Consider the following 22,749-nt stretch of genomic DNA (forward strand, 5'->3'; position numbering starts at 1 on the left):
AAGGACTCTTTATCTCACGTTCTCAATATTTATTGCATTTATTTGCATTTCCACTGTTTGTTGTCTTCTGCACTCTGGTTGATCTTTCACTGATCCTGTTTACAGTTACTATTCTATAGATTTGCTGAGTTTGCCTGCAGGGAAATGAATCTCAGGGTTGTACGTGGTGACGTACATGTACTTTGATAATAAAATTTATTTTGAACTTTCCAAGGGACTGTCCCTATGGTCTATCTAACCCTGCGAGAGGGCTGGGCATGCTTTTTGGTACCGCGTGCAGAATTCAAGACACAGAGAACAGCTTCTAAAATTTAGAAATAACCTTTTATTACAATACAGTTTGAACAATTCCTGATAGTGTACAAGCTCTCTTAACAATGCTGTATAAAACAAGTCGCCATTTCAAAGTTTACAGGACGATATTTTTTCCCTTCCAAAGTTATTTACAGAAGTTCGTATTTCAATTTCTACAAATCAAAAAGAGAAATGAGACAGAAGCTCATTGGGATTATAAATAAAGCCAGTAGCTAGGTGATCAAACCAAGCCCTGCCAAGACTGTACACTGATTACAAAAAAAAGATTGTCTGCATCTTCAGGGATTGTCCCAAAGGTACCCTCCATACATCACCCTTTCTCCCCTTTGGCCTGGGCTCCGCCCCTCCCCTCCCACCAGGCCTTGCCAATGGGTTGTATACCTGTCAGTCAGGGCGAGGAGCCAAAGTCATTTGCGGATTGGGCCGAGAGGGCCAAAGCCCGCCCCCACTCGGGCAGTGGTAGCCTGGAAGGGTAGTGTTATAAAGGAGTTGTCCATCTCCTCGGCAGTGGCACCGGACGAGGAGGGGGCAGCCAGAGGTTGGCAGGCCGCAGGGAAGGGAGGGAGGTGAGCGGAGTATAGGGCGTGGAGGGGCTCCAGCGCCTCCCTACTACGTAGTGTGGTGGGGATGGACTGCAGACCCCAGAGAAGGAGGTGGGGGTCGTGCCACAGGATGACAGTCTCGGGACAGGGGGCGCAGGATTCCGATTACTCGTCAGCAATGTTCACCAGATGGGCCATGGAGGGCAAAGGGCCTCCTGGCTGGGAGGGGCCGCAGGTAGTGGATACCAGGGGGGGGAAGTGCGCATCGGCGGGCATACGCTGGCGACTGGGTTTGTACATGAAGGATAGACACTGACCTGCAGTGTACAACTTACAAATGCAACTCTGTGTGGGGTGAGAGCTGGTGTGGGTCAGATTTGCACATCAGAATAATTAAGAGTTTGGATATTGAAATGTCAGAACATGGGCAGCAATGTTCCCATTGGTTAATGTCCCTGTTGACCTGGTTGAATAATTTTTTTATTTAAAAAATACACCACCTAGTGGCCGGAGTTCAGAACTGCAGCATGACTGTTGACATAGGAATGTGTAATGTTAACCTTAGTTCACACGTGGGGAGAGATTAAAGAAAATATCACACAAGGGGTGGGGGGCTGGAGAGAGGCAGGAACATGCGGACTTCTCAAGAAATCCGGCAGGTTGATTAAGACTTCAAGGGGGTGGAGGATGGGGACGTAGAGGGGGTATGGTATTGAAGTCCGAGTGGGGTATTTGCTGTTTCAGAAATCACAGTGGTGGTGGTGATGGTGGTCAAGCAGTCCTGGTCACTTCTACATGGAGATGGATAGGTCAGGGAACGCTGTGACAACTGAGGGAATACAGGCTGACTACAGGCGGCAGTGGGGCAGGGAGGGGGAGGAGGGAAGGTGGGGGGGGGGGAAGAGAGAAAACAGGAAATGATCAGTAAACTGCAAGGAGGGCCAAGGAGGTACACTGGAACTCTGAAATCCTGTTGTGTGCTTGGCCTCGTGTTTAATGGGTGCTAGCACTAAAGCCACTTACAGTGGGATGCCCTACTAGTCTGATCTCAGTTTACTGAAGTACACAAGGGATTGGGCAGAGCGAGGAAAGTGCGCAGGTTACCAGACTGCATTTGGCACAGTCAAAGGGCTTTCACTCTACACTATCACATCACACACTCCCCCGGGCAGAGACAGTGCTGGTTAGGCACAGAGAGAAGCTCCCTCTATCTACACTATCCTGTCAGACACACCGCAGGGCAGGGACGGTGTGGATCAGGCAGAGCTCTGTCCAACCAACCTGCACAGTCTAAATTCCCGGTGCGCCAATTTCCAGCTGATATTTTGAAATACGTTACACGCAGTTTTTGAATGTTTGCTTGCTGCTTTGAACTGGAGGAGCGCCGTCTTGTCCGGCTCTATTTGTGCATAATTAAACCTGATTTGATTAAAAAGAACAGAAATTGCATTTGCAAAGTGGCTTAGTTTGGGGTTTACTCAACTTTATGTGTAGGGCGAAACGACGAGAGAGCCCCGTGTAAATTTTTGATCGATCTATGTTAAAATTATAGCAGGGAATTGGGGGAGAAAAAGCAGGCCAATTAATTGGATCACTCTTCCAAGGAGCTGCTGCACTCTGTTGTTCTTGGGGAATCTTTTGTAGGGGGTGGGGGGAAGTCCTGTAAAAGTGGATTTTGCCCAGGGTCGACTTAAGCAAGTTTCCATTTCTTCTCTGGCTACTGTTTTTTTAAACAGAAGGGCCTGTTAATGGGTCAGACCTGTTGGAAATGTGTGCCAGGGCAGTGAGAGGGCAAGGGTTAATGCCCAATACTAAATATGCCTGAAATAGCAATAATATATAGCAGACCACCATGATGTGAACACACCACCCCCTCCCAACAAAAAGAGGGAGAGAGGCTTCTGAAAAGTACTCTGCAGCACTGCCTGGTGGCCAAAAGCCTGAACTGCAATGCGACAGAGAGAGAGAGAGAGAGAGAGAGAGAGAGAAAAATCACGGGGGAATTAACGGCCCAGAGAATCAGAACTGTAAACCTGCACAGGAATTTCAAATGCTTTTAATTTAAACCGAGGTGTTGCACTGAAACGGCACCAGGATTTCCTGCTAGAATTGTACCCCCCCTTTCAAGACCAACACTCGAGACGCAACCGAGAATGCAAACACCAAGATGGCCGATGAAACAAAATGGGCGCGCAAAAGGCATACCTTAGGTAATTAGGGTTTTTTTTCCCCACCCACCCGTGGCCCTCCCCTCACACAAATTGAATACTTTAACTAAAGTTTCAGCTACTGCCAGGGCCCGTGCTGGAGAATACACCTGCTGCAAATGCAAAACCAAAAGTCGTGGAGGAGTGGGAGGGAAGGCCGATTACTCTGATGCAATCATACGGCAGCTGACTTCAGAGATCAGAAACTTTTAAATTAGAAACAGAAACTCTTTTTTTAAGCTCAATTCTCTTGTTAAGAAAGTCCATTCAAAACCGAAGTACATATATTATATAAAAAAAAAACACAAATCTGTCGCCAGTTCCCAACTAGAACGTTGGTTAAGGTGCGGGGTTCTGCAGTTGACCAGGGGCGCCCAGCGGTGATCTGTCTGGTTGGGGGAGCAGGGGCTCCTTCTGCTCGCCTCTTCCGGCCCACGGCGACACCGTCCGGGCTCCAGTCCACCGTCACTGAAGCCATTACCTTGATGCAAGGGGCATTTTTAGATGACCCGGGGAAGGGGGATGGAGGGGGAGGGTGGTGATCGTCTGAAGGGTTCAACTCGCCGGTTTGCGCCGATCTCGGTGATGGGGCGCCCGCTCGTTCCTCGTTGGATTTTGGCCCGCCCCCCGAACTCCTGGGCGCAGCGTTTCCAACGGGTGGGGGATTCGGACGACCGCACGCCGACTCACGCGGGAGCAGAGAGGGGAAAGGTTGCGTCTCCCTCATTCACCTGGAGACGACGCAGACACGGGGCACCAGCCACGCCGGGCCTGGAGGAGAGTTCGGCCGGTGCTCGGGAGCTCGGCCCCCTCACCCGGAGGCGGGCCTCCGGGCTAGCACGCCCAAGATGCTGGGAGGCTCCAGGGATTTCGGGAAAGGGGTGGATCGGAAGACCGGCTACCCCCTCCCTCCCCTTGCTGTTACTGGGCGGAGCGAGCACGGAGTCTGGAAGCAGAGGAAAGCACGAAGCGAGGGGGACCCTCCGCGGTGGTGTAACTCGGGGTCGCGCCCAGCCAGTTCAGGCTCCGCGGCAGGGGGGCGGGCAGCACGGTGGGGCGGGTTTGGGGCTTGGAAACCAGCCCAAGCTACGGTGGTGGCGAGGATCCGGGACAAGGGGGCCCTGGTCGGCACTGGCTCGCGGGTGAATTCCTGCCCCCAGCGGACACCGTCAGAGGTCCTCGGCACGCACGCAGTCGCATCTTTAATTTAAAGATTTCTCACAAGTGCAAGGCACAAAAGGGAGGGAGGGAGGGCGGGAGTGCGGGATCGGAGCTCGAGATTCCCGGGAGTCGATCGCACCTCCACTCGGTCAGAACTGGTGGTCCAGCAGCGACTGTACCGCCACGGCCTCCGGCTCTTCCTTCGGCTCCCACTCCTTCAGCTCGGGGACCCCCACCTGGGGCGCCAGGTCCTGCTCCGACCGCGGCGAGGAGCCGTCCGATTCGGGGACTTGGCTGAGGTCACACGGCACCTGTGCGGGGCAACAGAAAGAAAGAGACAGAGGGGCTGAAGGGCTCGAATTATTCTGAGAAACTGCGGGAAGGAAGGTCAGTAACAACGGGTATTCACACAGAACTGGGACCTCGCGGCCATCGGGACGGACCGAACAAGTTTAGGCTGTGACATCCAGGAATGAAAGTGGCCGATTTGAGAAGGACTATTGCATTTGTGAAGAGGTCTGGAGGAGGCAGAGGGAGAGGCAATCGAAGAACAACTTTACTTGCCATATACCCCTCAGTGGCCAATTTATTAGGGACAGCTGCTCATTAATGCAAATATCAATCAGCCAATCACGTGGCAGTAACTCAATGTATAAAAGCATGCAGACGCCGTCAAGAGGTTCAGATGTTGTTCAGACCAAACACCAGAACGGGGGAAGAAATGTGATCCAGGTGACTTTGACTGTGGAATATTCGCCGGCGCCAGATGGGGTGGCTGGAGGATCTCAGAGGCGGCTGATCTCCTGGGGCTTTCACGCACAACGGTCTTTGGGAGTTTACAGAGAACGGTGCGAGAAACAAAAATCAGCCAGTGAGCAGCAGCTCTGAGTGTTACTGAGAGAGATCAGAGAGATCTTGAGATTGGTCCAAGCTGACAGGAGGGCGACAGTGTGGCAAATAACCTCCCACTACGAGCCGAGTTGGTAGAAGTTGGGAGGCAGCACTTCTAACACTGCACCGCCCAAATGAAGAGGGGCGTGGGTGGGATGGGGTGGGGGGGCACGATCATGGCGGGAAGTTCTTCCCCAAATTCCACAGGATGGAGATGAGGCAGAGCTGGATAAACAGGAGAGAGGAAGGAGCTGGATGTGGCGATGGTGGTGGGACGAAACTCGATTGGATTAAGAGGCTCCATTCCAAACCCAAGAAGTCTGTCCGCAAGATTAGCTTGCCTGCCTTCCGCTTGCTGGTTCGATATAATTTGCTGGTGACTCCCTGACCTTTGGAGGGCCAGAGATTTCTTGTAGAGGGGAGCGCGTGGAACTCTCCGCCCCAGTAAAGGCTGGAACGTCGTAAGTATTTATGGTGTAATTTTTAAAATACTCATGAACAGGGGACTGAGGGCTACAGGGAAGGTGAGGCTGTGGTCATACTGGAAGGTGCAGATTGAGGGGGCAAATGGCCTCATTTCCACTCAGTTGCTTGCGTTTGTACAGCGGTGGCCCCTCCCCCCCCCAGCAAGGAATGGGACACTCTCCCCTCTCTCCCACCCAGTCGCAGTCCTACCTGGGTTCTGGGCAGGCTTCCTCTGGCTGGCGTGCCCAGGGCCCCGCAGCCCGTGTCCCAGTCGCTGGCGAAGGGACCGCCGGCTCCCCGCCGCCCGGGCAGGCTCCACTTGCCGGGGGGCCCGTCGCCGGGCAGGTTGGCGGCGGAGGAGGACGAGGAGGAGGAGAGGCCGCCCCGGTGGAGGAGCCGGCCCGGCCCGGCGCCGTCCGACTGGCTGCCCTGCCCGAAGCGCTCGGCCGGCGCCGCCAGGGAGCTGGCGAAGGAGAGCTGGCTGGAGGAGAGCCGGTGGGCCTGGAGGCCCTGGGCGGAGGAGGTCCGCTGTAGGGAGCTGCCGCCTTCCCGCCGGAGCTCCGTCGGGGGCACGAGCGAGAGCTGCCTGGTGGCCCAGGGAGGGCCCAGCTGGGGACCCGCGTCACTTCCTGTGGATGGAAAATGGCGTTAGCGATTGTCCTGTCTGCCAAAACACCGCCCTCGCACGTTAAGAACAATTCGGCACCCAGACTAACACAGGGACTGCTGGTTTTGTGTGGAAAGGCACCGGGAACAGCACGGACACGCTGGGCCAAAGGGCCTGCGGGAGTGGTATCACAGGGAGATGGGGAGGTGGGGAAGGCACTTTGGCACCGACGACAGGGGCAAGTGGTTGTGTGGCTGCACCTGGAGTAACGTGCTCGGTTTCGGTCACTCTGGAGTTATTGTCAATGCTCTGACGACCATCAATGGAGGGGGGTCAACAACTTTAAATCCCTCCGTGTTATCACTTCGGCACCCCCGTCCTGCTGGGCCAGCACCGTTAAGAAAGTATGGCAGCGCCTCCGCTTCCAAAGAAGTTTGCAAAGATTCGGCATGATATCTAAAACTTCGACAAACTTCTAGAGATGTGTGGTGGAGGCTACGTTGACTAGTTCCACCACAGCCTGGTATGGAAACAGCAACACCCTTGAGTGGAAAAGCCTACAAAAAAGTAGCGGATACAGCCAGTCGATAACGGGTAAAGCCCTCCCCACCATTGAGCACAGCTGCACAGAGCACTGCCACAGGAAAGCAGCGCCCATCGCCAAGGATCCCCACCATTCACGCCGTGCTCTCTTCTCGCTGTCTGTTGGGTGAGGGGTAATAACCGTTCCTGAACCCGGGGCTGTGGGTCCTGAGGGGACAACTTCACTCGCCCTGTCACTGAACCGTTCCCACAACCTAATTTCTGGGACGTCTTTACTTTCTGCGAAGGCTGAGGAAAGTCCATATCCCACCCCACCATCCTCACCACATTCTACAGGGGTTGTATTGAGAGCATCCTGAGCAGCTGCATCACTGCCCGGTTTGGAAATTGCACCGTCTCGGATCGCAAGACCCTGCAGCGGATAGTGAGGTCAGCTGAGAAGATCATCGGGGTCTCTCTTCCCGCCATCACGGACATTTACACTACACGCTGCATCCGCAAAGCAAACAGCATTATGAAGGACCCCACGCACCCCTCATACAAACTCTTCTCCCTCCTGCCGTCTGGGAAATGGCTCAGAAGCATTTGGGCTCTCATGACCAGACTATGTAACAGTTTCTTCCCCCAAGCTATCAGACTCCTCAATACCCAGAGCCTGGACTGACACCTTACTGCCCTATTGTCCTGTTTATTATTTATTGTAATGCCTGCACTGTTTTGTGCACTTTATGCAGTCCTGGGTAGGTCTGTAGTCTAGTGTAGCTTTCTGTGTTGTTTTTTACGTAGTTCAGTCTAGTTTTTGTACTGTGTCATGTAACACCATGGTCCTGAAAAACGTTGTCTCATTTTTACTGTGTACTGTACCAGCAGTTATGGTCGAAATGACAATAAAAGTGACTTGACTTGACATGTTCTTGATATTTATTGCATATTTATTTATTTATTATGTTTTATTCTTTTGTATTTGCAGAGTTTATCTTTTGCACAGTTTGTCCATCCGGCTGGGTGCAGTCCTTCACTGACTCTATTACGGTTCTTGGATTTACTGAGTACGCCCACAAGAAAATTAATTTTCAAGGTTTTATATGGTGACATACATGTACTTTGATAATAAATTTGCTTTGCACTTTAACTAGACCGGGAGGCGTGCAGAACAGATTGACAAGACTTGACGGACTGTGGCATAGCATAGTGAGAGCTTGGGCAGGCCGGGACTTCATGCGAGGGGTGATCTGGCAGAGGTGAATAAAAAAGGTCAAAGAAAGGGTGAATGCATGGTCTTCACCCTGCGGCTGGGGACGGCACAGGATTAAGGCGACGGGGGGAGAGATTTAATAGAGACGAGGGGCAACTAATTCTTGTTTTAAAAACACAAAGGGTGGCAAGTTTTGATCACCTACCTAGAGGAAAGTCATCAATAAGATTGAAAAAGTTCAGAAAAAAGTTACAAGGATATTGACAGGACCTGAGTTATAGGGAACAGTTAAATAGGCTTGGACTTTATTCCTTGGAGTGTAGGAGAACGAGGAGAGATTTGGTAGAGGTATATAAAAATAATTGGGTGGGGGCGGGTGGCGAAGTATTAGCATATAACCCACGTGCCGAGATTGTACAACCACTCATTTGTTTATTCCTATCTAAGGAATTTCTATCTTGTGATAGATCTTTCAAAGGTACCAGCTTTTTATTGAATCTATTGACTCTCCGCTTTGAGCTCGGCTCCTCACTCAAGTTTCAAATTCTCTGCCTCTTTGTTTCAACTTTAAAATAAACGGCCATGAAGAATCAACGCATCAAAGTTTCCCCCATTCGTTCCTGATCTCCTGAAAGAGCCCGGGGATCGATAATGACCAAGATCCGACAGAGGGGAGGCGCGAGAAGAGAATCCCAGAGCTTATCCACAGCCACAAGTAGCGGAGTGACGGGGTAGCCAAACACCGCGAGGTGCAGAGATCTCGGCCACTGACGGGCTCCAGCAGGTTATAGGGAGCGCAAGGCTGTGGATGGGTTTATAGATATTAATGAGCGCCTGGGGACACAGGGTCAAAGAGTGGGGTGATCATCTGGTTTACGGCACGGCAGGAGGTGGGCGGGATCGCACGGGAGGAGGTCTCCCACCCAGTCGGTGGCGGGGGAGCTCACCTGACTGAGGCTGGCTGGTGGTGACGGGACCCTGGGGGTTTGAAGCCCCCAGCCCGCTCTGCAAGGTGCTGCTGTGGGTCACGTGCACTGTTGGGTTGTTGCTGACGGACGAGGAGGCGCCACCGCAGTCGGAGTCCTCGACGTTGCCCCCGCTGTTGCAGCCCGCCCCGCAGCCCTTCTGCAGCCTGGTGGAGAAACACACAGCGAGAAAGGTAAGATTAGCTCCACTTGGCACACGGACACTGAAACGTACTCAGTGGCCACTCTATTAGTTAAACCAACATCTCTGTAGCCCATCCTCTTCAAGGTTTGACGTGTTGTGCATTCAGAGACGCTCTTCTGCACACCAGTTGTAACGTGGTTATTTGAGTTACTGTCAGCTTGAACCAGTCCCCTCTGACCTCTCTCGTTAACAAGGTGAATCCTTTTGACTACAGAACCCCCGCTCAGTGGGCATTCCTTTGATTTTTGCACTGTAAAACTCCTGGAGAACCCCAGGAGATCAGCAGATTCTAAGATCATCCAACCACCCCATCTGGCACCGGACCATCATCCCACAGTTAAAGTCACTTAGATCGCGTTTCCTCCCCATTCTGATGTTTGGTCTGAGTAACAACGGAACCTCTCGTTCTGAATTTCAGCGACTACAGTACCAGGCGGCCCCTCATCCCCGAACGTAGAATATATCCCAGGAGCACGCCCTTTGGCGCACAATGTTCCACCGAACTCATTAAACTGGAATCAAACGCCCAACTAGATTAATCCCTTTCGCCTACAGAATATCCACACCCTTTCATTCTCTGCACGTTCCTGGGCCGATCTAGGAGCCTCTTGGACGCGCTCATCTCCACTCCAGGCAGCACGTTCCACAGACACCAACTTTGCCCCACACGTCTCCTTTGAACTTACACCCCCTCAACTCAACTGCATGCCCTCAAGTATACGACACTTCAATCCAAGGAGAAAGATGCTCAGTCACAGAGAAGTACAGCACAGAAAGAGGCCCTTCGACCCATCCAGTCCATGCAGAAACAACTTAACGGCCCTACTCCCATCGACCTGCACTGAGACCAGAACCCTCCATACCCAACCCCAAATACCTATCCAAACTTAAAGTGTCAAAATTGAGCTTGTAGGCACCACTAGTGCTGGCAGCTCATTCCACACTCTCACCACCCTCCGAGTGAAGAAGTTTCCCCTCGTGTTCCCCTTTAAACTTTTCACCTTTCACCCTTAACCCATGACCTCTGGTTGTAGTCCCACCCAACCTTAGTGGGAAAAGCCTGCTTCCATTTACCCTATCTATACCCCTCATAATTTTGTATACCTCTATCATCTCCTCTGAATCTTCTGCACTCCAAGGAATAAACTCCTAACCTGTTCAATCTTTCCTTATAACTCAGGTCTTCTAGATCCGGCAACATCCCTGTAAGTTTTCACCGCACTCTTTTCAACCCCACTTACATCCTTCCTGTTGGTAGGTGATCGAAATTAGACAATTACTGGCCGACATAATACGAGATATAGAAGTGGAAGTTGGCCATCTGGCCCGTCGAGCCTACTTTACCATTGAATGAGGTCACAGCTAATCTGGCTGTTCCCCCATAACCGTTAATTCCCCTACTATGCAAAAGCATACCTAATTGTGCCTTGACTATATATTTAATGAGTTTCGAGTGGCGGGGTGGAATTATGTCTCTACCAGAGGAGGGTGTGAGGCACTCCTTCCCTCCGCTAGCCTGCAGGGTCACCCTTGGGCAAGGTGTAGCACCCGCTTAGCTCCCCGATTAGGGTGACGTGAGCCCATGGGAGCGGGGTGGTGGACGGTCGTACGAGCAGCCAGTGCAGATCACAAGTCCTGTTTATGTGACCACTGACGCCAGGCGGACAATCTCTGAAGAGTATTGATAACGGCTGGGGATCACCTGTCTTGTAAAGACACTGTCCAGAAGAAGGCAACAGCAAACTGGAATCTGCCAAGTACAATCACAGTCTTGGAAAGACCACGATCACCCACGTCATATTTCACGGCACATAACAAATGAACGAGGTAACACGCAAAAAATAATGGAGGAACTCAGCAGGCCGGGCAGCATCTTTGGCCGGGCAGCATCTTTGGAAAAGAGTAAACATTCGACGTTTTGGGCCGAGACTTCTCAGCAGGACTGGAGAAAGAAAAAAAAGATGAGGAGTAGATTCCAAAGGTTGAGATTTAAATCTACTCATTTTTTTTCTCTCCCGCTTCTATATCTTGTGTTCTTGTATTATTGTTGGCCAGTAATGTGTCTAATTTCGGTCACCTACCAACAGGAAGGATGTAAGTGGGGTTGAAAGAGTGTGGGGAAAATTTACAGGGATGTTGCCGGATCTGGAAGACCCGAGTTACAGGGAGAGATTCAACAGGTTAGGACTTTATTCCTTGAATGTAGAAGATCGAGAGGAGATTTGGTAGAGGTATACCAAAATTATGAGGGGTTTAGATAGGGTAAATGCAAGCAGGCTTTTCCCACTGAGGCTGGGTGGGACTATGACCAGAGGTCATGGGGTTAAGGCTGAAGGGGTGAAAAGTTTAAGGGGGAATAGGAGGAGAAACTTCTTCACTCAGAGTGGTATGAGAGTGTGGAACAAGCTGCCGGCACAAGTGGTACACACGAGCTCGATTTTGACATTTAGGAGAAGTTTGGATAGGTATATGGGGGGGGGGGGGGGGTGTGGTGTATGACATCTGCAGATTTTCTCGTTTGTGGAACGAACCAAGGCAGCCGGAGCTGCTTCCCCGGGCAGCAAATCTCCACCGATTCGCGACTCCCCGGTTAAAAGCAATCCCTCCTCGTCTCCGTTCTCTTCCGTCCTGATTTTACCCCCCTGGACCTGGAGGCTAGATGTTCCTAGTTCTAGTCTCACCGAGTGGTTGACAGCCAGCATGGACTCGACGGGGCCGAAGGGCCGGCCTCCTCCCCCACCCCGGTGTTAACCCTCACCTCTCCCAGCTGGAGATGAACCAGCCGGAGACGCTGCGCAGGCTGATGGGCTCGCCCCAGATGCCGCGGAGCTGGTGGTGCTGGCCGGCATACGAGGTGGTGAGCGGCGAGACGTAGATGGGGTAGCCGATGGGCTGGTCGCGACGAGGAGTTGATCATGTTGCGCAGGGCCTGCTTGGCGTTCTGGATGCTGCCGCGCTCCGGGTTCCGGTTCCGCAGGAACACCAGCTCCTGCTGCTGGCCCGACCACAGGCCGCGGACGCACTCCCGGTTTCACCTGCGGAGGGAGACGGTGGGGGTATAACACCCGCAGTTCTGCAGTAAGGGGCGGGAAAGTCAGCGACGAAAGGAGACGGGGAAAGGTGTGGGGGATGGGGGGGGTCAGAGGAGGGGATGTGAAGGGTGGGAAGGGGAAAAAGCATAAAAGGGGAAGGGAAGGGCCAAACACAAGGAAATCTGAGGATGCTGGAAATCCAAAGCAACACACACAAAATGCCGGAGGAACTCAGCGTCTGTGGCAGAGAGCAAACGGTCGACGCTTAAGGCCAAGACCCTTCATCAGGACCTCTGAAGAACGAACTTGGCCCGAAATGTCGACTGCCTGCCCTTCTGAGTTCCTCCAGCATTTTTGTGGTTGTGCTGTAATGGGCCGGGGCAGGCGACGGGAGGATAAAACGCATGGAGATTTGAGGGGCGTAGTAAAGGCTGAGGGGTGGCAACCTCTACGGGGGGGGGGGGGGGAGAGGGGGGGCCAAAAGCTGTGGGGAAAGGTGGCAAACTTACGGGGAAAAGGGGAATTTAAAGGGGCAGGGCGAAGGGCTGAAGAAGGAGAGTAACAGGGAGGAGGGTTATTTAAGGAGCACGGGCAAAGGCAGAAGGGGGTATTTGAGGGGCACGGGATGCTGAAGGAGGGGTATTTAAAGGGCACGGGAGAAGGCTGAAGGAGGGGGTATTTGAGGGGGATGGGCAAGGCAGAAGGAGGGGTAATTGAGGGGCACGGACGAAGGCTGGAGGGGTATTTGAGGGGGACGGGGAGAAGGAGAAGTGACAGGGAGAGGCATTTGAGGGGCACCTTGATGACGCGGAAGCTGGTGAGGTAACGCCTGTTGAGCATGATGATCTTGTACTCGTCACTGCCGTCGTCCATCACGTGCCGCGCAGGGCCAGCAGCGACTGCGTGTTGGTGAGGGATGGCGCTGCGCCAGGCCGGGTCGCCCTCGTGTGAGATCACCATCTTCTCCTCGTTGCTGGCAATGGCTTCGTACAGCACCGCTGGGTCGTCGTACTCATCCGGGGACGTGAAGTGGTCCTGGGGAGAGCGGGGTGGGGGGGGGGGGGGTCAGAACCGGGTGCAGATGCCCCATCCCTTCCCCTCCACCAACACCCCGCCCCACACCCAGCATCGTACAGACACCCCCCCCAACCCCCCAACCCACCCGGCGCTGGGTACCTGATGTAGCTTCAGGGACATGCGGACCCCCCGGGGCCACCACCTTCTGCAGCAGCTCCATGTCAACGAAAACCCACTCGTCCCGCGCGGGCAGGTGATGCGGAAATCCCCCTTGAACAGGGGCGTGCAGCCCGTACAGGAACGGCTCTAGACTGCTACAAAACAGGACGGGCCAAGGTGACAGAGGTTAAAATGCGAGGGGAAGATGGTAGGACAGCGGAGGGGGGACGGGGAGACAGAGAGCGTGAGGCGGGACCGTGGGAGGGGAGGGGGGACCGAGAGCGAGGGCGGACCGTGGGAGGGGAGGGGGGACCCAGAGCTGAGGGCGGACCGTGGGAGGGGAGGGGGACCGAGAGCGAGGGCAGGCCGTGGGAGGGGGAGGGGGGACCGAGAGCGAGGGCGGGCCGTGGGAAGGGAGGGGAGGGGGGGACCCGAGAGCGCGAGGGCGGACCGTGGGAGGGGAGGGGGGACCGAGAGCGCGAGGGCGGACCGTGGGAGGGGAGGGGGAGCCGAGAGGCGCGAGGGGCGGACCGTGGGAGGGGAGGGGGACCGAGAGCGAGGCCGGACCGTGGGAGGGGAGGGGGACCGAGAGCGAGAGGCCGGACCGTGGGAGGGGAGGGGGGACCGAGAGCGAGGCCGGACCGTGGTGTGGGAGGGGAGGGGCGACCGAGAGCGAGGGCGGACGCGAGAGCGAGGGCGGACCGTGGGAGGGGAGGGGGACCGAGAGCGAGGGCAGACCGTGGGAGGGGGATGCTGGACCATTGGACCATGGGGGGGGGGGGGGGGGGTGGGTGGTGGTGGGAGAAAGAGGCTGGGGTGAGGGTTGAAAACACAGCGAGCAGGATGATGGGGGGAGAGGGAGGCAGGAGGGGGGGGGGAAGAGAGAGAGAATGAGGCAAGACGGTGGAGGGAGAGAGAGGGAGTGCAGGGTAGAGTGAGGGAAGCAAAAACAGGGGCTATTCCTGCTGGCTCTTTCTCTCTCCCCATCTGCTCCTACAGCTCCCCCCCTCCCCCCCCAACCTCTGGGGATGTGTGAGAGGACTGAACTGGCTGAGCACAGAGTTCGCAGTTCCACCATACTGGAGTAGTGCATCCAGTTCTGGTCGCCCCACTATAGGAAGGACGTTGGGGCTTTGGAGAGGGTCTAGAAGGAGGTTTACCAGGATGCTGCCTGGTTGATGAGGGCGTGTCCTATCACGAGAGGCTGGACAAACCTGGGCTGTTTTCTCTGAGGCACCGGTGGCTGAGGGGAGGATCTGATAGAGGTTTTACAAGATGATGAGAGGCACAGACAGAGTGGACAGGGTGAGTATCTGTTTCCAGGGTTGAAATGTCCAATACCCGAGGGCATGCATTGAAGGTGAGAAGGGGGGATGTGACGTGTAAGCTTGGTGGATGCCTGGTATGGTGGTAGAGGCAAATAGAGGCCTTTAAGAAAATGTTTAGATAGACACATGGATGTGAGGAAGATGGAGTGATATGGGCATTGTGTGTTGAGGAGGGATTAGTGTTTGGAGGTTTTGGGCGTTGCTTGGCTAGTAACTGGCCACCGTGGAGCCAACTGAAACGGGGCCCTTCAGCCCTGCAAGTCTGTGCTGGCCATCTACACTAATAAGCACAAGAGATTCTGCAGATGCTGGAAATCCAGAGGAACACACACAAAATGGTGGAGGAACTCAGCGCGGTCAGGTAGCATCTGTGGAGGGGAATCAACAGTCGACGTTGCGGGCTGAGATCCTGCTTCAGGATTCCACAGTAATCCCACTTTGTTCTCCCTCACACGCTCAACATCTCCTCCTCAGATTCAGGTTCTTCCTACTTTTCATTGTGCGCGTTAACAACCCACGCAGTCCAAGGACGTGCTGGCGGCAGCCCACAAGTGTCGCTACATACGCTTGGCGCCAACACTGCACGCCCACTTGGGGAGTTTAACCAGCGGCCAACTGACTCCTCCCTCCAAAACCCAACGACGAGGTTGTGGGTCCTCTTGGAGGCCTGCGTGCCTCAGTGACCCGGACAGCCATGTTGACTCGAGTCAGGGCTCTTGGTAGGGGTCACCCATGCCAAACAGGGTCAAAGGGTAGAGGTCAGACTAAGAGTGGCCCACCGGTCCTCCAGGTTCAGGGCTACCATTCTGACTGGTCAAACAAAACTGTTACGGAAACAGCAACAAAGAATCCTTCTACATCTGAGTGTGACGGTATTCCTGAGTCTCCGCCTGGGACTTGCGTGACTGACAGTAGTGAAAACCGAGAGGGAAGCTACTGACTTGATGAAGGAAGGCACGAACGCCGCCAGAGATTGAAGACCTTCATCGCTGCCCCAAACACCAGGTAACTGACTCAACGACTCTTTGGGACGTGAGAGGGAGCTGGAGTTACCGGGGGAAAACCCATGCGAACCTCCACACTGACAGCACTGAAGGTCACTGGAGCTGTATCTGAACGGATCTTTTCAGCGGCTCAGATCAGGAAGATGTCCTTTGTTGGGAGCCTTGCAAACCCCTCGCCAAACGGGTTCCTGAGTATTTCTGGCCTTTGGCCCCTGGCGGACTCCGACAAGACCCTGGGCCCTCGCGAATGTTACCTGCGACACCCCCAACCCAACCGTGACTCTCTACCTTTCTAAGCCAGCCCCCCCCCACCTCACCCCCAGCTCTGTCACCTACCAAGTCCCAGCTCACTTCCCTCACTCTATACCCGTGGCAGCCAGGTGGGGGCTTGTGGTTGCGGGGCGGGCGGTGGGGAAGAAGAACCGCAGCAGGCAGCCTCTTGTCCTTACCTGGCCGATAGGCTGTGCTGAGGGCCGTCCTCCCAGCGCCCTGCGGCCCAGGATGCAGAGCCCGAAACACAAGGCGACGAGCCGGGAATCCCTGTCGCTTTCCACGGGCTTCAGTGGGGAGACAAACCAAACAGAGTTTAATTATCACTCAAATCACACATCGATCGAACGAGAGAGCGCGCTGCCTCGGGCGGCTCCTCACGCCTGCAGCCTGAGGCCTAGTCCTCCATACAACCGAGGCTGCACAGCTCCCATGACATACGTCGCGCAACCAGACAAGCGCAAACTTACATTACGCAAGCATCTTCCTGGTGGGATAGTCGGGTCTGGATATCCAGAGACGGCCCAGAAAGTGGTGGGGATCTCTTTGAAATCAGTGAGGGGGCATCTTTCTTGAAATCCACCGAATATTGAAAGGCCGAGAGAGTGTGGGTGTGGGGGAGGATGTTTTCCTATAGTGGGGGAAACTAGGACCAGAAGGCACAGCCTGAGAACAGGAGCAAAACACCAGGAAATCTGCAGATGCTGGAAATTCAAACAACAACACACCACAAAATGCTGGTGGAACACAGCAGGCCAGGCAGCATCTATAGGGAGAAGCACTGTCGACGTTTCGGGCCGAGACCGCTTTCGTCAGGACTCACTTCATCTGGCCTGCTGTGTTCCACCAGCATTTTGTGTGTGTGTTGCTGAGAAGAGAAGATGGAACAGAGATGAGGTGGGGGGGAAATTTGTACAGATGAGAGTAACAATAGGGTTTCCATTCTCTTGGAGATTGAGACGAGGCCAGACTGAGTCTTTAAATCAATGGTTCCCAACCTTTTCTATGCCCCACACCCCTGGGAAATGTTTTGATTAATGTTCACATCCCCTACAAAAGTAATATCACATTTGAAGATGAAGTCTAATTTCTAATTTTTGAACCACATACAATACTGCGGTTGAACAAATTGAACTTAAAAAAACTAAGCTTTTAACTCAGTGCATAAAATGCAAATATAAATTGAGCAATTAGATTCTAATTTATTCAGAAAAAAATTGTAAACAGGTAAATTGATGAGACTCTTCAACTCTGAGGTGTAACTTCCCAGGTAACACTGATGAGAATCCTCAACGCTGACTCGGGCAGCGGGAAGAGACTGGTGTGAGTTTACGTCTCCTCTCGACTCGGGCAGCGGGAGACTGGAGTGAGTTTACGTCTCTCTCGACTCGGGCAGCGGGAGACTGGAGTGAGTTTACGTCTCTCTCGACTCGGGGCAGCGGGAGACTGGAGTGTGCTTGGGACAAACGTTACTACCACTTCTCAAGGCACACTGGCAGCTGGCTGAGTGATGACTCGTGACTCGTCACTCAAGCACACAAGCCACTCTTTGTTGCACCCCCTGAAATTCCATCTCACACCCCAGGTTGGGAACCCCTGCTTTAAAATCAAGGTCGAAGGTTGGTGGGGATAACTCCCCAGGCCTCTCAACACCTACAACCCAGGAACAAAGATGGACAAGTTGGATACAAAGAGGGGAAAACGGAAGAGAAGGAAATGGTTACTGGAGAGTAGGGGAAAGGAGATGAAGATAAAGTGGAATGAGTCTAAAACAAAGCAAAAAAAAAATCAACGTTGTCTTATTTCCTAGATATATTTCTACAATAAGGAACGGCATCGAAAGGTGTGAAGTTAGATCTGGTCCCCTCATTATAGGAAGGATGTGAAAGCTTCAGAGAGGGTGCAGAGGAGATTTACCAGGATGCTGCCTGGATTAGCGAGCGCGTCCTGTGCTGAGCGAGCTGGGGCTTTTCTCTCTTTGGAGCGAAGGAGGATGAAGAGGTGGCTTGATAGAGCTGTACAAGACGATACGAGGCGCAGATCAAGTGGACCGCCAGAGACTTTTCCTCAGGGCGGGGAATACGAGGGAGCATAATTTTAAAGTGATTGGGGGTGGAGGGGGGGGGCGGCGTGTCAGAGGCAAGATTCTTTCTTCTTCTACACACAGATGGTAATGATCTGGCAGGGTTGGTGGCAGACGCAGGTGCATTAGGGACATTTAAGAAACTCCACGAGAGGAAAATGGAGGGGAGGGTTAGACTGATCTCAGAATTGGTTAAAAGCCCGGCACAGCATTGCGGGCCAAGGGTCTGTAATGGACTGTGAATGTGCTCTGCTTTATCTTAAGGTGACTGAAGGAAAAAGTATGGGGGGGACTGTCAGAGGTAGTTTTGTTTTTATACACAGAGTGTGATGGGCGAGTGGAACGCCCTGCCAGAGGTGGTGATAGGGGCAGATAAATTAGGGACAATTTTTAGAAAGATAGGCATACGGAATGACAGAAAAATGGAGGGCTCTGTAGGAGAGAACGATTAGACTTGATCTTAGAGCAGGTTAAAGGTGCAAACATTATTCTACGTTGTGGAACGTATACGATTAAAATCCCACCGAACGGACAGGGAGACTGTAGCATCTGCAGCCTCCTTTCACCTATAACAAGTCGGACACACTGAATGAGCCCCTCGTGGCTCGGGAGTACGGTGGACGTGTCTGGTCTCCCCAGCTCCCCCCCCCCACACACCCCCCGGTTGTGTGTCACTGAACAATCCGTCACGGGGGCCCGAGGTCCCCCCCGGCCGCCGCGGAGGCCCCACCTTTGTCCCGCTGCCCGGCGCAAGTACTGGATCCAGTCCAGGTACACGTTGCAGAAGGAGGCCAAGGAGATGCCCTGCATGCGGTGGGTCGTAGTCCTCGTCGATGTTGTGGTTGAAGGTTGGGGGTCGCTGTCGGCGTAGCCGGGACTGGAACAGGGCCGCAGCACCTCCCGGATGGCCTCGTTGCCCAGCCACTCCTCCAGCTTCGGGTGAGCGGCTCACGTAGTAGACGATGCTCTGGTGGGAGGAGGAGAGAACAGAGGAAGTTCAGGGGGCTACATTCCCTCTAAGCTGCGGCGGCGCACACACAAAGGAAATCAATGAGCGCACAAAAGGTTAGTTACCTAAAATAACGCAGTAATTAATAATTATACTTATTGAAAATAATCTTTTAGCTAAATGCTTCTGTTAACTAGTTAGTCGGTTTTTCAAATACCACATTGCACGTCACTAATTTACGTCACTTCACCTTTCCTGTTCCGGTTTGTACAAGCTGCGTCACAGCGGCGGCCATCTTTGGCGGACAGTGTTCATATCGTAAAGTTTACAAAGATCCGTTTCAAATCCTGTAGATGGCCTACTAAGTTTTTTATTGAAAAAAAATATTGATTCAGTGTCGAATTCAAAAGAAGCGAAGGGCATGAAGCGCGCCCAAGAACTCAAACTTGTTTGAAGTTGAATGGCTTAACAACATAGTAGAAACTGCTACACCGAGAAAACGTCACAGTAGGTACAAGTTCGCTGTTGAGTTTTTATAAACAGTCTTTGTGTCCATTTAGAAGAAAGGTTTCCTGAAGATGAGGTACAAGACGATGGTCAGCTTTTGATTTTCTCCGCAATTGCACTTGGTGACTTCACATTTGGCGATGAGAACAAGCTAATGCCTTATGTCTAAAATACCATGATTTTCTAGCTGAAAATACTGTAATAGACAGTTTAATGATCTCAAATTTTCCATGCAAGAAAAAATTAAGTCCAAACTGATTTCAAACTTTGGCTCAAATGGCATTTGTACTTCAAAATGGACAGTTTGGGCGACCTTGCACTGCTGATGCGACACTGGGGGGAACATTTCTTGCGTCTAGTGCGGTCTGTGAGCGAGGTTTTAGCCTAATGGATCAACTCAAAAACAAACTGAGATACCGTTCAGGTGAATGGCATTTTGGATATGTTAATAAGAATCAAAAGCTATCAATTGGATGAAGTTCTATTAGTCTAGATAGAGTTTACAAAGAATGGGGTAAATGCCAAAGACAGGAGAGAGAGAAAAAAATAACTGAGTGAACTTAAATATGTATGTTATTTTTGTTGTTTCTCTGTGCAGTTTTGTGTGTCAAATATTTTGTAAACCTACATAAACTGTGCCGTGTGTGTGTTCAGTGCACACATACTTTGGTCACAGGAAAAGAAATTTGCACAACACAAGATTTTTGCACACACTGACTACTAAAAATTGGAGGGGAACATTGGTCAGGGGGGCACGTCTGGTAGGGATCATGAAATTATAGATAGCATAACGATACACTAACCAGTCTTCAGGAAGTACAACCTGTACAGCAGAGAAACAGGCCACACAGCCCAACATAACCGTGCTACCTCACACTAATCTCATTATCCTCACTGGGTTCATAACCTTCTAGGCCTACAGGGGGATTCAAGTCTTGCTCAGACGCTTCTGAAATGTGACACAAGTCCCTGCCTCCTTCACTGCTCCGTGTGTGTGGGAGGAAGATCTCCCACCTATCTAAGACGCGAGGGCACTGCAGACGCTGGAAATCTAAAGCAACGCGCGCACAGCGCGCCGGAGGAGCTCGGCAGGCCCAGGGCAGCGTCCGCGGACGGGAATAAACAGTCGAGGCCCTTCGTCAGGACGTCCCGTGGCCTTTTTTGGAGGTTTAGATCTGAAAGTTTGGGTTAGTGGTGGGAGAGGGGCATGGGGGGCTACTGTCCATGTGCTGATCGATGGGACTAGGCACAATAACTGTTCAGCATGGACTAGAAGGGCCAAAGAGCCTGTTTCTGTGCTGTAGTGAACTATAACTCTATTAATTATCTTTATATGCCCGTTATTTATGGAGGTACAGCGTGGAACAGGTCCTTCGAGCCCCATGGCCCAGCAATCCCTCGATTTAATCCTACTCATAGGACAATTCACAACAACCTCCTAAACGGTACGCCTTTGGACTGTGGGAGGAAACCAGAGCACCAGGAGGAAATCCATGCGGTCACGGGGGTGAAACGTAACAAATTCCTTACAGATGGTGGCGCAGGAACTGAACCCAGATCGCTGGCACCGTGAAGCCTTCCGCAGCTGTGCCGCCCCACTCTACCATCCCCCCCCCCTCACCTTAAACCTGCAACCCTCTTCTTTAACACACTTGCTAACGGAAAAAGATTTATTCCACTATCTTCCCCCCTTCTATTGGGATCACTGACCCCCCACCACGAACCCCCTCAGCCGGGAAAACAAACCCCAATCTGTTCACAGCCTCTCCAATGCCGGCAACATCTGCAGCCCACGGACGATGGGATCTCCAGCGACAAGCAAACTGCCTGAGGAACTTAGCAGGCCGAGCAGCAGCCGTGGAGAGGGCAAAGGAACGGAGCCCGTTTCAGGTCAACTATTCCTTTCCTTCCCCGCAGATGCGGGGTTCCTCCAGCAGACTGCTCGAGTCTCCCTGTGCAACCACGTTCCTCCTAAAGGACCCAGACCTCTTGGCAGTGGCAGGCCTTGTGAACCCAGGAGGTCAGGGGGATCAGTGGCTCACACCCCCCACAAACCAGTGGAATCTTCTGGAGGGGGGGTGGGGAATACATTTATTCCCATGATCTCATAGCCTCCTCATTGAGTTGAGCCACGAGGGAGACGATGGTTGCGGAGAACGAGGAGGCAGTTGTTGGGATTCGTTTTGAGAGGACTGGAATATTAAAACAAGGATATAATGCTGAGGATTGATAAGGCATTGGTCCAACCCCACTTGGAGTATTGTGAGCAGTACCAGGCCCCTTATCTAAGAAAGAATGCGGAGGGGTCCAGAGGAGGTTCACGAGAACGATCCCTGGAATGAAAGGGTTAATGCACAAGGAGTGTTTGTTGGCTCTGGGCCTGAACCTGCTGGTTTAGAAAAATGAGCAGGGTGGGGTGGAGGATCTCACTGAAATCTACTGAATACTGAAAGACCTGGACAGAGTGGAAGTGGAGAGGAGGTTTCCTATAGTGGGGGAGTCTAGGACCAGAGGACACAGATAGAGTGGATGTGGAGAGGATGTTTCCTATAGTAGGGGAGTCTAGGACCAGAGGACACAGATAGAGTGGATGTGGAGAGGATGTTTCCTATAGTGGGGGAGTCTAGGACCAGAGGACACAGATAGAGTGGATGTGGAGAGGATGTTTCCTATAGTGGGGGAGTCTAGGACCAGAGGACACAGATAGAGTGGATGTGGAGAGGATGTTTCCTATAGTGGGTGTTAGGGTTAATGTTAGGGTTAATTCGAGACTGCCATTACAGGTCAGGAGTGGCTCACGTAATAGGAGACCGGAATGCGAGGGAGGGGGGGGAAGCGAAACTGGGGATTCCGCTACACCGAAACTACTAGTGTCACGCGATTCAGTAAACAAAAGAAACAGGTAACTCGTGAGTGTATGGCATCGGGCCAATAAGATGGACACAAGTGCCCGATATTACCTAATATGTAGCGGGGGGTTGTGCTGGGGGGAAAAGGGATATAAATAAGAGCAGATTGTAAGGGGAAGGTCGGAACGCGCTTTCTCCAGCGACTCCGTGGATTCGCTGTGCCAGTTACGGATTCTGCAATAAACCCAAGTTTTGTAATATTCCGGTGTTGGTTGCTCTCTTCCTAAACGAACACACAGAGGACACAGATAGAGTGGATGTGGAGAGGATGTTTCCTATAGTGGGGGTGTCTAGGACCAGAGGACACAGATAGAGTGGATGTGGAGAGGATGTTTCCTATGGTGGGGGAGTCTAGGACCAGGGGACACAGATAGAGTGGATGTGGAGAGGATGTT

At 52.7% G+C, this 22,749-nt stretch overlaps 1 protein-coding gene across 1 annotated transcript in view; it reads right to left on the bottom strand.

Moving 5' to 3' along the window:
- Positions 1–302: 302 nt before the first annotated feature.
- LOC140717661 (pecanex-like protein 3) overlaps positions 303–22,749 on the bottom strand; it is a 125,049-nt gene continuing 102,602 nt past the window's right edge. Inside the window, 15 exon segments of the mRNA XM_073031295.1 lie at positions 303–4,536; positions 5,792–6,210; positions 8,874–9,058; positions 11,855–11,994; positions 11,996–12,127; positions 12,924–13,163; positions 13,305–13,334; positions 13,336–13,456; positions 16,086–16,111; positions 16,113–16,193; positions 17,311–17,330; positions 18,739–18,805; positions 18,807–18,842; positions 18,845–18,928; positions 18,930–18,956. Of these exon segments, the coding sequence (XP_072887396.1) occupies positions 4,375–4,536; positions 5,792–6,210; positions 8,874–9,058; positions 11,855–11,994; positions 11,996–12,127; positions 12,924–13,163; positions 13,305–13,334; positions 13,336–13,456; positions 16,086–16,111; positions 16,113–16,193; positions 17,311–17,330; positions 18,739–18,805; positions 18,807–18,842; positions 18,845–18,928; positions 18,930–18,956 (1,770 nt within the window). The 3' untranslated portion in view covers positions 303–4,374.

This window comes from Hemitrygon akajei, chromosome 28, assembly GCF_048418815.1.
Source record: "Hemitrygon akajei chromosome 28, sHemAka1.3, whole genome shotgun sequence".
Classification (NCBI taxonomy): Eukaryota; Metazoa; Chordata; class Chondrichthyes; order Myliobatiformes; family Dasyatidae; genus Hemitrygon; species Hemitrygon akajei.